The sequence below is a fragment of the Kwoniella pini genome, chromosome 3, assembly GCF_000512605.2.
Source record: "Kwoniella pini CBS 10737 chromosome 3, complete sequence".
In the NCBI taxonomy this organism is placed as follows: domain Eukaryota; kingdom Fungi; phylum Basidiomycota; class Tremellomycetes; order Tremellales; family Cryptococcaceae; genus Kwoniella; species Kwoniella pini.
The window spans coordinates 963,129-979,612 of record NC_091718.1 but is presented as its reverse complement, the minus strand read 5'-3'; the positions used below and the strand labels follow the sequence as shown (position 1 = coordinate 979,612).

The 16,484-nt window shown below is 39.3% G+C and overlaps 5 protein-coding genes across 5 annotated transcripts; 2 read left to right on the top strand and 3 right to left on the bottom strand.

The window, feature by feature from the left end:
• Nucleotides 1–165: 165 nt before the first annotated feature.
• I206_102561 (uncharacterized protein) lies at nucleotides 166–3,167 on the bottom strand (the record flags this gene model as incomplete). Its single annotated transcript, XM_019154670.1, has 6 exons — nucleotides 166–225; nucleotides 313–667; nucleotides 739–1,241; nucleotides 1,296–2,084; nucleotides 2,167–2,343; nucleotides 2,412–3,167. The coding sequence occupies 6 exons, from the start codon at nucleotides 3,165–3,167 to the stop codon at nucleotides 166–168; spliced, it is 2,640 nt and encodes an 879-aa protein (XP_019012073.1).
• A 665-nt stretch (nucleotides 3,168–3,832) lies between these two features.
• Nucleotides 3,833–5,882, bottom strand: I206_102560 (uncharacterized protein; the record flags this gene model as incomplete). Its single annotated transcript, XM_019154669.1, has 5 exons — nucleotides 3,833–4,318; nucleotides 4,386–4,820; nucleotides 4,880–5,182; nucleotides 5,237–5,644; nucleotides 5,715–5,882. 5 exons carry the CDS (start codon nucleotides 5,880–5,882, stop codon nucleotides 3,833–3,835), a joined length of 1,800 nt encoding a protein of 599 aa, XP_019012072.1.
• A 1,740-nt stretch (nucleotides 5,883–7,622) lies between these two features.
• Nucleotides 7,623–9,056, top strand: I206_102559 (uncharacterized protein; the record flags this gene model as incomplete). Its single annotated transcript, XM_019154668.1, has 5 exons — nucleotides 7,623–7,703; nucleotides 8,381–8,442; nucleotides 8,510–8,651; nucleotides 8,703–8,907; nucleotides 8,974–9,056. The coding sequence occupies 5 exons, from the start codon at nucleotides 7,623–7,625 to the stop codon at nucleotides 9,054–9,056; spliced, it is 573 nt and encodes a 190-aa protein (XP_019012071.1).
• Nucleotides 9,057–9,793: 737 nt separating this feature from the next.
• On the top strand, nucleotides 9,794–13,117 carry I206_102558 (uncharacterized protein; the record flags this gene model as incomplete). The annotated part of the gene is made up of 13 exons (XM_019154667.1): nucleotides 9,794–10,541; nucleotides 10,620–10,908; nucleotides 10,977–11,129; nucleotides 11,191–11,303; nucleotides 11,356–11,483; nucleotides 11,534–11,723; nucleotides 11,785–11,998; nucleotides 12,054–12,120; nucleotides 12,177–12,275; nucleotides 12,330–12,409; nucleotides 12,472–12,652; nucleotides 12,723–12,810; nucleotides 12,897–13,117. 13 exons carry the CDS (start codon nucleotides 9,794–9,796, stop codon nucleotides 13,115–13,117), a joined length of 2,571 nt encoding a protein of 856 aa, XP_019012070.1.
• Nucleotides 13,118–13,475: 358 nt separating this feature from the next.
• Nucleotides 13,476–15,617, bottom strand: I206_102557 (sorting nexin-4; the record flags this gene model as incomplete). Its single annotated transcript, XM_019154666.1, has 9 exons — nucleotides 13,476–13,514; nucleotides 13,610–13,783; nucleotides 13,866–14,165; nucleotides 14,229–14,359; nucleotides 14,438–14,648; nucleotides 14,723–14,810; nucleotides 14,938–14,992; nucleotides 15,048–15,183; nucleotides 15,270–15,617. The coding sequence occupies 9 exons, from the start codon at nucleotides 15,615–15,617 to the stop codon at nucleotides 13,476–13,478; spliced, it is 1,482 nt and encodes a 493-aa protein (XP_019012069.1).
• Nucleotides 15,618–16,484: the final 867 nt, after the last annotated feature.

The window sequence follows — 16,484 nt, the reverse complement described above, 5'->3', positions numbered from 1 at the left end:
CATAAAATCGTAAGGAGAAACAAGAATATTTATTAAAGGAATATATTTGGCCGGTTTTTAACTTTGTTGTGTTACATTATCTGGTTTGGATTTACTTATATGTTTGACTGAATCTGATGTAACAAAGTCCGAATTAATGATGATCTTGAATAAAGTGATTTCAATTTATGCTTTGGCTCGAAGTTGTTTTCTCAAATCGCCAACTTCAGCTTGAAGTGAATTAAGCTATATCAATGAAATAATATATCAGTTCAAATTGTTCCCAATACAATCTAATATTCACTAAGATAAAAAAATCGAATCCAAACTGACCTCATCAAGTAATTGTATTCGTTGTCCTTGAGATTTTGCTCTTTCTTCATCCGCATCTTGTTCAATTAATTTTAATTTCTTTTTGGTTTCTTCAAGTTCATAATTTAATTTATTTGATAAAGCATTTCGTTCATTTTCTGCAATTTCAGCCATACTTAAAGCTTTTGTAGATAACATATCATTTGCTTCTTCTAATCTCTTCAATTTTTCATTTATGTCTTTCAATTGATTTTCTAATGATCTTTTCGTTGCGTTAACATTATCTACAGTTGATTGTAGATTATTCAATTCGTCTAAGAAGTGTGATTCTGTTGAACCTGATTTTGCCAGTTGATCTTCTAACACTGCTACTTGTCTAAGCAGAAAGGTATAATTGATTAATTTTAGAACATGCTTAGCTTTTCAACATTGAGAGAATTTACTTACTGTTGATACGTTTCTAAACTTTTTGCACTCTCTTCAACTAATTTCTTAGCCTTCGCCGCATTTCCTTTAAGTAATTCTCTTTCTTGTCCCATCTTGATAGTTCGCTGTACCAGTATCTTGCTATCTTCAACAACACCTCTTATTCTAGATAAAGTTTCATTGATATCTCCGACTTGCTCATGGTGAGGTTGATATAGATCTTGCAATGCAGCGAAGTTCAATGCTTTACTAGGACTAGCCAGAGATGAATTACTGTTCCCTGTCCTGGGTTCAATCAATTCCGCCTGCATTCGCTTAGAAGGAGGAGGTAAGATTGACCATATAGAGTTGAATTGGGCTGCGATTGATTCAAGTTCAGATGATAGACCTTCTACTTTAGCTTGAAGTACTTTTGTTTGATTAGAATCGGATGAAATGGAAGATACTGCGGTTTGTGCGGCTTGTAAGGATGACGAGAGAGATTCATTTCGCAAAGATAAGTCGTTGATTTGTTCTTGTTGATTCTGTATATCCCAAATTGTCAGTATAAACAGTTTTTATAGAAGATTTAAACTCACCCTAATCTTCTTCGTCAATGCAATGTTTTCCTCTCTGCGAGCGACTTCATCCTGATCAACTCTATTTCTCCAAGTATCCCTATCTTCTCCTACCCTCCTCAACTCCTCTTCTAATCCCATATTGACCTCTCTCATTTCATCTCGGAGACTGACAACTTCCTTTTCTCTTCTACTTATCAACCCTTGGACCTCATTGAGAGCAGGTAGAATCTCATGTTCACCCACTGAACCCATCTTTCTACCTAATAGCGAGCCAAGGGATAATCGAATTTGGTCCATTGTTGCTTGATCTTTAGCAGAAGTTTGGCTAGATTCTACTAATCTCTGTCTATCTCCAATGAGGTTCGCCCTCTCTTCGACCCAATTTCGCCTTTCATCCTCCCATGCAGATCTCTCTTTATCCCATAATCTCTTTTCTGCTGTCCAACTGTCTCTTTCTCCTTGATAAGCTTCTCGTTCAGCTAAGAAACCTTCGCGCTCTTGTTCCAATTTCGAACGATATTGATCTAAATCTCTAGCTTCTTCTTCTATAGCTCTTTCACGCCTTCCCATTTCAATGACCATTTCTTCTAATTCCTGTACCCGATTGACTTTGTCCGTAGTTTGCCTTATCAATTCCACCTCACGGTCTTTCAAATTATTGATCTTGATAGATTGTTTATCGTATCGAGCTTGAGTCTCCGCAGAAGTACGTTCCAGCCTTCTAACTTCCCATGCCATTACTCCGGACCAATGTTCCATTAATCTTCTACGCAAAGCAGCTTCTCTATCTTGTAAAACGTAGACTTCCTACACATGTATGCGAAAATCAGCGCTGTCATTCAAGTCAAGGGGGTTCTCATTGAAGTAATTTATGTAGCTTGAAATTCACCTTTTCAGCAGCTTCCACCCTCTTCTCAGCTTGTTCTAGACTCTCCATTGTTTGCCTTGACATCCTCTTATTTGAATTGTTTAGCTTTTGTAACGTTTTGGCCGCAGTCAATATTTTGATTTCTCTTTGATGTCTCGATCGAAGTGATTCAAGCCGATTAGACAGAATTGACAATTCCTATATTATATTTCGCCTCAGTTTGCAATTCTTCATTTACCAGCTAATCATGATGTATTCAAACATACCTTTTTCCAACTCTCTACTTCTTCCCATCCACTTATTGGCAATCTCTCACAATCTACAGCAGCTTGACCAGCTAATAAAGTTAAAAGCATTTCATCCGATCCTTCAGCAAAACCCATTATAGCGCTTTCTTTCAAGTCACTGGACAATCCATTCTCATACGTTATTTCAGGACTACGTGAATGCGAAGCTGTAGAATCAGGTGCAGACATTAAGCCATGTATCCCTGCAAGTATATTTCGAGAAGGAGAGTTGGGTGATCTAGTACGTTGAGAAGCTATTGTTGATCGTCTTCTCACTGGCGAAGGACTTTTACGAGATGGATAACTTTGTCTATTCAATGTATCCGCATGACCATCCGTAGCGGGAGTGGAATCGAAATAACCATTTTGCTGCTGCTGTTGTTGTGGCTGTGGTGCAGGAGCTCGTAGATTCGCTTGTTGATTATTGGGCGAATATCTATTCTCATCTAAAGGAGAGTTATGATTATACGAACTTGGCCCTGCACCATATGAAGAAGATAAAGTATGTTGTTGTTGTGGTCTTTGCTGCTGTTGTTGATCAATTCTAGTAGAAACATCGAATCTTCCTACTAAATCACTTAAATTTCCATAGGCATCTCCACTTGACATTCCAATAGGACTAGTAGTACCGTTCCTATCTATTGGAGGAGATCTAGCTCTAAAGAAAGCAGCTTTAGTCATCCGCGATGAAATCGGTGAAGTCGCATCGGAACTCATTTCGATAGCTATAGGCATCTAAAGCCTGAATTTTAAGACATGAAGAGAGCAAGATGAGTGATTTGTGAGAATATGTATGTCATCTTCTATTTTAATTTGTGTTTTGCTTTTGTTATTCTCTGCTTTGTTTTGATAAAACGCGATACAATCGACAATTGCAACTAAAGTCGTGCCTGACTTTTACCTATACGCCGACGTAAAAACGTGAACGAATATTAATGCTATCTTTGGGATCTTGTCGGTAACAATTCCAACAGTCTTTATTGATAACCCAAAATTACATCGCACTCTAGAGGCCTGACAGGACGGCAAGAATGATTAGTATAGTAGTTTTTTGCGTTGAAACCACAGAACATAATGTTGTCAATCAGGAGGAAAAATATGAGGAACGCTTCCGACTGTTCCAGAAAACGTCATAGAGAACCATATCCACTGTAAACCCCGGAAATCCTATACTGTTCTCTCTGCCTAACGATTTATCACCACTTGTCTCGCATATGGAACAGAGAAAGGCATAGGTCAGTCCCCAAACAAGGCTAATAAGATTCTTATGCTGTACTTGCTGTATCAAATAGATCCGCCACGAACACGCATCATATTTCAGAATTCTTCCATATATCAAAGATATATGGAAAATAGATAGACCTGCATATACATTGATACCGCCAGGGTGTCGAGACTTACTAAGCCCGAGATCCTTTCATCTTGGCAATAGCAGAAGGAGCTCTCTTTTTACCCTTTTTAGCTTTCGGTTTAGCACCTTTTGTTCTTTCCCTCTCATTCTTGGTCAAATTCAACTTAACTGCACCCTTCTCATTCTTTTCCAAAGAGTGTTTAGCCTTCTTTTTAGCTAATCTTCTAGCTTGTCTATCGGCATCACTGCTCTTAAATACCTTTCTCTCTTCTTTGGATAAATCCTTGATCTTCTCTCCTAATTTCGGATTACCTTTAGGTATAGGTCCAGAAGAAACATATGGTTTGGCTTTAATTTTCTTATCTTTATCTGTCTTTCCATTGGCAGAGATGGCTTTTGAGGCGATTGATTTTATTGTGTTATTCAATGTTTTGGTAGATGGAAGTGTTTTGCAAGGTTGAACACGTAAGTATCGTTTAGCAAATTTGATTTTCTTTGAATCCAAAGCTAATATCTCATCTACACTTTCTCGATCCTATGATTTACAACAAAAGTCAAATTAGCTTCCCATGCACTTAGCTTTTCCTCTGCAGCTGACTCACACTGAAGTGGACATATCCAAAGCCCTTACCTAACTGAGTCTCTTTATCTCTAACTATCCTAACGCCCGTCACCCATTTATCCTCAGCTCCTCCTCTCTCAGCTTTAACAAGCTCTTCGAAGAACACTCTAATGTCTTCCTCCTTTGAAGCATAATCCAGCCCACCAACGAACAGACTCTTCTTGGGATCCGTACCACTGGGCAGCCAAGCATCTCGCTTAGCTAGAGCATTGCCCGCTGATTTGAGCGCTACCGCGGATGGAAGCCGAAGCGAATCTACTCTGATGGTTCGGCCCATGAATGTACTGGCGTTTGCAGCAAGGACGGTAGAAGCGGCTTCGAAAGGGTCAAGTATGGGAGCTACATTTGCAGATCTATCAGGATGGGGATGGGCAAAGACGACGTATGCATTACATGATGCAAGTTCAGAGTGGAACTGCATGCCCATTTGTGAGCCTAGGGTTAATTTGACAGATTGAAGGACAGACGACTTACGTCTTTCTTGATGAACGCTACCTTCCTTTTGCCTTTGGAATCTAAGAAAATCTTCCCCTGTTCAGGCTCCTCATCCCCACCTCTAGACTTCTTCGTTGGTAGTTCTACACCTTCGTTTTGAGCTCTCCAAGCTGCCGCACGTTCTTTCTCCCTTTTCACTCGTTGAGTAGCATCTTTTTCTATATCATCGGTAGGAAGAGCTGCTGTTGGAGCTGCGAAAGGAACCGAACGGAATCGGACTGATTCGATTTTAGCGGATGGCACAGATGAGAGGAGATGTTGTTGCAATTGATGTAATGCGGACTTATTTAAATGGTTAGCAGGTCTAAAATCATCATGCGGAACTGATAAACTTACTTTCTGTTGAGCACATTCTAAAGGTAAATTACCAACGAAAATCGTCCTCCTATCTTTATCTACAGAAGTTTCTCCAGGAGGTGTATATTTTCCAAGAGTTTTTGCCTTCTTTTCTTTCTTGTCAGCTTTGACCTTCATGCTCTCGTGAACCATATCATCGCTGCCAGGTTCTGATTCCTCGTCGTCCTCGTCATCTTCCGCGTCATCTGCTACGTCTTCCTCAGGCTCAAGTTCCTTATCAGAATCGCCGGATTCAGCAGCTTCCTCGTCCTCTTCGACTTCCGAACCATCCTCAAGTTCGGGCGTATCCGGTTTCTTGCTTTTCTTGTTAACAGGTTCTATTGATTCAGGTTGAGCGACAAGTTTTGAGCTACTAGCTACGGGTGCTGAGGATGCTGCGAATGTGCTCTATGAGAAAAAGGCCACATGTCAGACCAACGAGCTTTTCAAGAGCCTTCCTGAATTTTAATACACTTACGCTCTTGGCAAAAATATCATCTAACTCGGAATCTTGCACATTGCCAAATAACGATGAATTCTCTTTCTTCTCAATTTGTTCTGTTGAAGACTTATCCGCTCTCTTTCGTTTTTTGCTAGCATCGTTTTCCGGAGCTTTCCCCTTATTTATTTTGTTGCCTTTGGCCATACTGAATGATTTCGTATACTCTGTTGGGTTGTATAACAGAAGACACTGATATCAATATAGATCATTCCGGCTCTAGACAATCAACAGATTTCAAAATTCTGTACACCTTAACTTTCCCACGCATACATCGAACTCTGTTAAAGGGAAGTAAGAAATAATTAAAATAGTCAACCTCATATGTGAGAGGCTCATATGATTTAAATACGACAATCGATCTGCTAGACTTGGTCTCGAACTGCCACATTGATATCACCGAGATATGATAATAGTGATACGCGGGAAGGGTAGTTATCGTAACTTAAAGAAAGGTTCCACCGTCATCATTTTTCTCTGAACCGACATACCGCGTAAAAGAAGGGGATGATGGTGCCTGATCAACTCTGTTGACGAAAACAAACAATATGCCCTGAGATAGTAATTTGTAAACAAATCTTAGGCGTCCACATCATGTCCATTCGGGTGGTTTGGAAGCTTTCAATGAATCATTGTAGGTGATACAGAATCTCTAGAGGAGTCAAATCGTACAGAGATACTGCAAACGCTGCATCCATATCAGATCTCGAGTGAAATATATGACATGTCAATGCATAAATCCATTTGTTGCGAGGTATAATAGGATCAAGGCTTCCAACAACTCACCTCTAAGCTATGACTTATGATTATTGATATATTCCTGGGCAGTCATCATAGTTATCGGCCTGCTTTTTGCTGGGGATACTGTCATGAGGTTCCTGAACGCGATATATGCCCAATCTGTTGTGGATAGCTTGTGTAAGACTTGTGCACAGTCACTATCATTCCATCTACCCCACTTGCCACTGTAAGACGGATGCCGTGCCATGAGATAGACAGCGATATCGATGCATTCAGATTCGATAGCAAATTTTATAGTCGGACTCGCCTCCGAAGATATGATCAACATCATCTACAGAAAAAACAAAGTCAATGCATCGAAGTGTCAGCTTGAAAAGTGATACCGTATCATATATTAGCAAGGTCAAATGACTGAATTCCAAATTACATATAATGGTATTTCGTTTGTCATTACCAGAAATTTGCTAGGTTCCGAAAGATCTCTGGCTCAGTTAACGGAGTCTCGTTGAACTTATCCTGGACAATCTTTTGAACCATATGAGATCTTCGACAAAGCAATGCATTGCAGAGGAAACAGCTCCATCATATCTCGGGGTTACGAATCTACTCGCGGCGTTTTGAATCCAGAACGACATGATCGCGATCACGTGACTTTTTCTTGATCCTGCTTTTACTTATCCTTCTTGCTATGCATTCTGGTAAATCAAGACTACCATGAGGTAGAAGCTGGTCCTATGCATGCGATGGCATTTCCACAGACGAGATTAATGGAAAACTGCGTGAGATATAGGCGATGGGAATAAAAGGGTTGTTTGTATCGATTGACGAAATGCTGAAAATGACCTTTGGAATTCGCGCGCCAAGTTCCTCACATATACTTACACCCCCCTTACTTCTTCAAAACAACTATTTCTCCCCCCCATACTTTCAATTTACAACTCATCCATAAACATATTCGGATCTTCAAGGTTAGTTGATCAAATCCATCTTTCATACATATCTGATCATCAACGAACATACGAACAAGACGAATAAGCTAACAGTCCCGTTCTTCCCATCAAATTTATCGTTGTTATCGATATCATTGTTTGCCCTCGAACAGCTTCTTGCCACTAAACCCAACAACAATTAAACAAATCAACCACAATGGCTCCTACTACTGCTACTAAGAAAGCTGCTGCCCCCAAAAAGGCTCCTACTCACCCTACCTTCTTGGCTATGATTCAAGTGAGTTCAGCTCTCCCTCATTCGTCGAGATCTCGATTTTCCTCTCCACACCTTTTTCTTGGTCAACCTTATTGTACCGCTCTGGGCAAAGAGGGGACCTCAAGATCTTTACGACTGCTCGATAACACACCTGAAGGACTTCATGCAAAGTCTAAGGACTCTAGCATGCGAATCGACGCTTTTACAGCGGAGTTCTCAAGAAGTTGCATCATCAACAGCGGGGTGAAAGAAGGGGATAAACGTATCTCGACTTTCCGACCGTTTTACAGTCTTCTGGCCTCCTTGCATCCAAAGCTTTCTCTCTTCATCTCCCCCCAACTCTGTATCCTCTCTGCAAAGTCTCAAAGCTCTACGGCGAATCTGTCGAGAGCTACGATTAACTGCAGGCGCAAGCCCCCTTCTTTCTTCTTTCACATACGCGCGTGACTCAACCATCCGTCACCCATTTCTGTCTTCGCCCGTATCTCAACCCAAATTTATTCTGACACCTTCAAATCTCGCACGACGTTGCAATCACCACATCTCTACAACACACCCGCTCAGCTTGATCCCATGCGTAGTCCATTTCGAGTAGCATCACCTTTTCTCGAATTGCCTCTTTCGGAAACTTTTCGCACTCTTTCCAATCGGTGTATTCAGATGGAGTATTAGGCTGACCTCTCTGGTTCCATCTATAGGAAGCTGTCAAAGCTCACCCAGATGATGCTCGAAAAGGTGTTTCCAGACCTGCCATTAAGAAGTAAGCACATTTTCCGCTATTTTCCCTCATATTAGAACTCCCCATGCTGATGAAGCTTTGTTTTCAGATACTTGGCTGATACCTACAAGATCGACATGAGCTCAGCCTCCAACACCAACAACCTTTCCTCTGCCATCAAGAAGGGTGAGGAGAAGAAGGAACTCATTCTTCCTAATGGTATCTCCGGTCGAGTTAAGCTCGCCCCTAAGGTAAGCTACTATACTTATCATGCCACGGAAATACAGCTTATCGTCAATCAGGTTAAGGCTGCCGGTAAAGAGAACGTCGCTCCCAAGAAGAAGGCTGCCGCTCCTAAAAAGGCTGCTCCTGCCGCCGCCAAAAAGCCAGCTGCTCCTAAGAAGGCCGCTACTGCTGCTAAACCCGCTGCCGCTAAGAAGACCACTGCCGCCGCCGCTAAGAAACCAGCTGCCAAAAAGACCGCTGCTCCCAAGAAAGCCCCTGCCGGTAAGTTAATTGGACAAAACCAGATCGTGTTTTGACACTGGCTGATATACGGTTCTTCTCTTTCAGCTAAAGCTGCTGCCGGTGCCAAAGCTGCTCCCAAGAAAGCTGCTGCTCCTAAGAAGAAGGCTGCTCCCGCCAAGAAGGCTTAAATGTCCGCTTGAGGTGAAATTCTCTGGTCGATCTTTTGACTCATTTGATAATTCGCTGTTTTCTTTGTAGAACTGCTTTGACTTTGATTTATTAATACCTATTTTCTAATTATCTGTGTCAACAGTTTATTTTTCTGTTATTTTGTTTAATTTCGTTTTCGATCTTCTACTTTTATACGCTTGTCCTTCCAGGTATACTTCATGCATTAGCAGATAACCTGTGCTTCATTTCTCTTTGCGAGCAGCTGTAAATTGTCATATGCACGAGTGACATACAGAGACATCAAATTGAGAGCAATTGATCTGCCACCATTGCTACGAGCAACCGCATATTATCGGTTAACCTAAATACACTTTCCTGAAAACATACTCGTATTCTTCCGAACTTAAGTTTACGAGTAATTACCGATTATTCTTGTAATGTTCATAACTGGATTCCGTTTAATTGTCGCATCAACATCAGGTGAAGGCTCACTCCTAAAGCTGGGGATCTAAGTCGAAGATATTCGACATAACCCTTTCGACAAAAGCCATACTATCGCCGTCGCTAACACTCTAAGTACACGAAGATTTACGTCTCATTCGAATATCTTTCCTTTTCCTTTTTGGCGTCCTTTCATACTGTAGGCGGGATATTTACAACTTCTGAAACACGCTTGTATGTCATATTCAATCTCTGCTATCATCCGACCCTCACTTTGAATCTTAGCTCATCCTGCTTGATGGGAATAGTCATCATGTCTGACCCGAGCTACATGGAAGTGGACACTTCACCTACTTCACGTCAAGCAGATGAAGATATATCATTCACCAAAAATATCTCGTCAATACCTGAACCTATACCTGAGGTAGAGGTAGAACAATCTCGAGAAGAAGAACAACCTATGGAAATCGATCCCACAACGGAAAATCAAGATCAAACTGTAGAAGGAAATTCAGATCAAATAGGCATTATAGTAGAAAAAACAACCACAACAACTATTGAAACGACTTCTATATCAATTGAAGAATCAAATTTACCTCAAACTATATCACCTGCTATCCTTACAAATGGGAACCATGAAATTCAAATTCCCGAAGCCGAAGCTGAAGCTGAAGCTGAAATTTCAAATACAAACAACTTTACACCATTACCAATGACTGGTAATCCATCTACATTATTTGGTAATTCAGCTTATGAAATTACTCCTTCTCCTGCTGAAAATAGAATAATTGATAGACCAAAAATATATAGAACAGGATATGTTTATGATCCTATGATGATGTTACATTGTCAAGAAGGTTATATACCAACTTCAGAAAATGTAATTGATAATGGACCTGGACATCCAGAAGAACCAATGAGAATTAAAAGAATTTTCGCAAGATTAGCAGAACAAGGTTTAATAAAAAGAATGTTAAAATTAGAATTTGGTCAAGTCGTTATGGAACAAGTCATGTTAATTCATGGAGAAGATTTATGGAATAAAGTCCAAGGTACAGAAAGTAAGTTTTTGACTTTTATATTTTCGAAAATATTTTAAATGGTCCGAGACGTATGGTGATTTATGTTATTACGTGTAGATTTAACCGATGAATACATACAACAATCGAAACAGTATTACGAACAATTATCTTTATATGTTTGTAGAGAAACAGCACATTGTGCTAGATTATCATGTGGAGGTGTTATTCAAGCTTGTGTATCGGTTTGTAAACAAGAAGTGCGTAATGCATTTGCTATAGTTCGACCACCTGGACATCATGCAGAACCGGATGAACATATGGGTTTTTGCTTCTTTAATAATGTCGCTGTTGCTGCTAGAGAAGTTCAAAGGAAAGGTCTCGCAAAGAAAGTATTGATTTTAGATTGGTAAGTCCGATTTCGTTTCTGTTCATATTGATAATTAGACCGGTAACTTATGTTTGTATGCGAGGTAGGGATGTTCATCATGGAAATGGAACACAAAGAGCTTTCTGGGATGATCCTGATGTACTTTATATATCTTTACATCGACATGATGGAGGTAAATTCTACCCTACAAGTGATTTTGGTGCTTTGGATATGGTAGGCTCAGGCGCTGGTGAGGGCAAGTAAGTGTTATCCAGTCTAATAGGTTATCTGACTAGCTGCTGATATGAGTTTATGATACAGGTCCGTCAATATACCTTGGCCTGGACCTGGTTTTGGTGATGCAGATTACATATATGCGTTCCAACGTATAGTTATGCCTATAGCATATGAGTTTGCTCCCGACCTTGTTATAAGTAAGCATCCCTTCCTCGCTACTACGTATGTTCTGTGCTAACATACTCACAGTATCTGCCGGATTCGATGCTGCAGATGGAGATAGATTAGGAGAATGTCACGTCACACCTGCGGCGTACGGTCACATGACACATATGTTAAGTGCTCTAGCAGGAGGAAAATTGGTGGTAGCGCTAGAAGTAAGCTTATTCATCCGTCTTTCGCCGGTCAAACTGACTTTGCTATCTAGGGTGGATATAACCTTAAAGCAATCTCAGATTCAGCATTAGCCGTAGCACAAGTCCTCCTTGGTGAAACTCCGGCAGAACTTGAAGCTCATCAAGCTTCAGAAGTAGCTACAGAGGTAATATATCAATGTGCAAAGGTACAATCGAAATATTGGAAGAGTATAGACGTCAAATCTTGTGAACCGCCTGAAAGTAAGTTTAACGTTTATTGTAATGTTAACTTTCCGCTTGGCCTGACATTTGCCTATCCTAGTCACTGCTCTAGAAGATGGATCATCTCCCGTAATCAGTATACCCGATTTACTGAAGTTACATCGATCATGGCATATGTACGAAAAACATCAATTATTCCAAATACCACTGGCTAGTCCGGAATTAGAGACTGCTTTCGGAGGACAAGTCATGTGTAGCGATGGTGTATATGAAGTTGCATCGAAAGGAGTTTTAGTGGTATTTGTACATGATTTGTGAGTTGGTCTGCGTAGTTTCCAGGATCCGTAATTGATCGTCGAGTGTATATAGCGGTAATTTGAGAGTAGAAACGGATGGTGTCGCTAGTACGAATGTTCATTTGGCCAATAGTTATCTGGTGCGTCGTAATCTTTTGAGAATGCCTGCCGATTTTACTGATGTTTTGTGGTTCAGATAAATACAAGTGACGATATAGTCAATTGGGTCAAAGGTGAAGGGTATGATTTGATAGATATCAACGTATTAAAACAATTACCCACAAACTTCGCTTCAGTGAGTCACGTTTTGTGGTCATGATATAGGCATAAGCTGATGTATGTTATTCAGGACGGACCTAAGATGGTATCAAAATCTGGGCCAGCTATGGAATCTCAATTGATACGTTATGTATGGGATAATTATATCGAGTAAATCTAATCTCTCCTGTACTAGATACATACTCGCAGGCTAACTAATAATACCATTATAGATTATCAGAAGCGGAGAATGTTATTTTGATAGGACACGGTACTGGATGTCAAACGATAATGGATTTAGTAAACCATAGAGAAGTAGAGAAAAAAGTGAAAGCAGTTATTCAAGTTGCTGGATTACATTCTTTAGTCAGACCAGATCCTAATAATGATTCTAGAAGAATATGGTTTAGAAAGGTAAGTCAGCTCAAAATTGCCAGTAAAGAAAAAAAAAAAACTGATTTTTCCATTTGTTATTATTTCAAAGGCAAATAGGATATACGTACCTTCTACACATCCTGTATTGGAAGAAGAAAGAATTCAAAAAAGATTAGGTGGACAAATATTTACATCTGGTTTGTTTTTTTTTTTCATTTTTTTTTTTCACATTAAAGAATTAAGAGAATTTATTGAAAACTAATGATTTTATCAAATTTTATAGAAAAAGCCAAAGTTGTTGATTTATTAAATGATGTTTTACCTCAAATCAAACAATTTGTAATTTCAAAACTTCCACAAATGGTTCAAACAAATGGAAATGGAAATGGAAATGGAAATGAACATAACCATTTAGATGAAAATTTAACTTTGAATGGAAATGAAAATGGAAATGGAATTTCATTTGGAGGAGAAAATTCAAATACTCCTTCTATCGTAGTCTAAATACCGATTGAGTAACAAAGATCAGGTGATGGATTATTCACATGCTCAAAATCCAAAATCAAAAATGGACATTGATAAAAACTAAATTATGATTTATGAATAATAGTTATTTGTTGTATATGCCTTTTCATGCATTGTTGAATAATATGTTATATTCTTGCATCTTCATTTCTGTAGTAAATCTCTGGATACCTGATGACATTCGATCTAATCACAAATCGAGCTAAGATCGGCAAGACAGAAAGAATCGTATAGTCTCATAAAAGTACAATGTAATTTGCATAAATTTTTAAATGTATATACAACAATATAATAAAAAAGTCCTATATAATTCAAATCAATCATATCTTCAAAACAATCAAACATCAACACGTATTCTTTGTAAAAGTGGAATAATCTATATAATTGAAAAAAAAAATCAATTATTAATTATTAATTCTTAAAAATAAGAAATATCAAAAAAAAAAATTGCTTGATAAAGCGAAAACTTACTTTATCCCAATCATCCATTGCTCTTTGAAGCATTTCAACTTGACCATCTGAATAAATTTGAAGAATTTCTTTCATTTCTTCTTTTTTTGAAAGTTCAAAAATTAAATGTTCTTTTAAAACTTCATCTGAAAATTCAGTAGAAGTTTCATGTGCATTTGTAACTGCTTCTTGTAACTTTTAAAATTTATCGAAAAGTTGAAATTAATTTCTCCTATCTGACTTTTAAAGACTTTGCAGAAAAAAAAAAAGGACTTACCTCATTAATTTTTCCATCCATTTTACGTATTCTTTCTCTTCTTGTATGTATATCATCTGTTCCTCTTAATTTATCAACTTGATCACGTAAATAAGTACTTAATCCAACAGGTGCAGCTGAATGTCCAGAATTTAAAGCTGCTAATCTATCACGTTCTGAAACAATTGCTGATAAATAAGCTGACAATTCTTCAAAATCTAATTGTTTTTGATCTCTTAATTTAATAACATTTCGATGTGAAGCAGTGTATGCTAATAAAGAATGTGATTGAATTAAGAAACGTTCAACTGTTGACTGATTCTGACAGAATTCCGAAAAGATTAGGGTTCAGCATCTCTGCTTAAAAGTTGAAATTCGACTTACCATATGCTTTAATAACGCAGAGAAATCTAACATTTTCTCAGCAAACCTATTCAAAGGTTCCGTTATACCTGATTCAAGATATCCTAAACCTTGATAAGCAGCAGCCATATCTTGATAATCAGTTGAAAGATCTGTCATCCGCCAAGACAACAATTTGGTAAGCTTTCAACATAATTTGGACCAATGTACATTCCAACAAAGTAACATACCGTCAACTCTTCCTTTTCCTCTACCAACTAATCGTTCTACGGATGTCAACCCTTCTTCAAATCTCTCTAGTTCTTCTGCCATCTCTACAAACCTTCCATCAGGTTTGCGTACTTTCGAAAATGCATTGATGAAAGTATCAGATAGTGAGTCCATCAACGAAGAATGGGAATCTGGTGGAGGGTGAGATATGTGATGATGTTTTGCTACGGTCTTTTGAACATAGAGAACGGAACATCAGCTCTACACTAAGATGGAGATGATTAATGCATGAAATCAGGCCTTACCCATTCTGAGCTCTGCAGGAAATCATTGACCAGTTGACTGCGTTGCAATGTTGGGTGTCGCGCTATCCTGTCTGCGAATCGTTGCAAGCTGTATGTCGTGATTATATCAGCGACGACGTAAAGAGAACCGGATTAATCCGCGAGAGGGCGATGAGGAGTGTGGGGTAGACAGGATACAGTATAAAATGCCAATACAATGGTAGGGGTACACTCACTCTAAACGTCTTCTCTCGATAAATTCAGGTCCAAACCGATCGCCCTTGATATATTCTATGCGGTACGTCAGCTTCAGCTCCTGTTGACAACATCGACAAGAATTGCTCACCTAGACGATGTTTGTCAGGAATAGGTGGTACTACGCAAGCCGGGAAGCTCTTGACCAGGTGTTCTCGAAGGAATACGAAATCCTGAAATCGTCTTCGCACCACAGCTACGGACCGAGGGAAAGTAGGCAAATTGGTCTATATCGATTGAAGAGCCAAGAGGTCAATTGTCAGTTATATCATGTTGATGATTTATGACGACCGATCAAAGTTAAGCTACATACCTGAGTCTTGACAGCATACGAAACATACATGTCTTTACTACCTTCATGCTCTTTTATGGGTTCTCGTACTTCGATACTCATCCATCTTCCATTCCATTCCTCCAGATCAGCCTCGGCTAATTCCTGTCTCTCTCTCCTAGCTCCCAGACCAGCTGTTGAAGGTGTGGCTGTCGAAGTGGATGCAGCTGCAATGGATTCATCGTGCGCTGCGGAAGTTGATGATATAGTCTCGAATCCTTCTCCATCTTCTTCGCCAAATGGTGAAGATGGTGAGAAACCTGTTCGAGGAGGAGCGTCATCCCATGCTATAGAATGAAAGCCATCTTCATCTATTGGATTGGATGACATCTTGACGTAGTTTATCCTTTATGCTTGTGTTATGATGTATATTGGCGTGATCGTTCAGTTTACTATCTATTTAAATGATATCTGTATGATAGATAATGCGTCTCAGTAGTAGTGGAAGATGTAGGCTAAGCACGATCGCTTGAACCGGTGCTCGGTGATGGTTTAAGCGGGACTCTTGAATAAGTTTGTATCATTTCCGCTTATGTATGATAACGAGATTCAAGGTGGTCCAAGCGTCATCTGGTCAACTCAAAAGTACGCAAAGTAATTACTCATATATATATATATATAGACCCCTTTTATTGGTATACAAGTCATATATAAACCCAAGCTCCTAGTAGGATAGGAAGGTCAGTTGCCCATACTAAGCGTGACTTGAAGTTACAATCATCCGTATCAACCATCTACATTAGTAATTTTTCATTCCTTTCAATACAATCAGATAATCACACGATAAGAGGGCAATTTCCGAAGCCTTCTTCTCGAGTAAATTTCAGTCAATCTGTCACCTCCTTCGCCAATCAATCAAATATCTAACGACCAATCAGACAGCACCAGAGAGACCTCAACTACCTCAAGCATCGCTCAAGGGGAGGAAGATAAATCGGGTGTTAGAAAGCAAGGTACAAATATAGTTGCCACCGACAATTCTCACATAACCAATAATAATAGTAGCAATAATAACATAGGTAGTCTGAAGGGTATTTCAGCACGGGCATCTGTTTATAAGTCCGCCGGAACAAGTACCAGCTTGACTGAAAGTGTACCATTGTCACTGACTGTGAGTATATCCGAATACTACTTTGACATAATACTTTGTCTCAACATACACTTCATCATACATCTACCGATGTCTATCGTCATTAT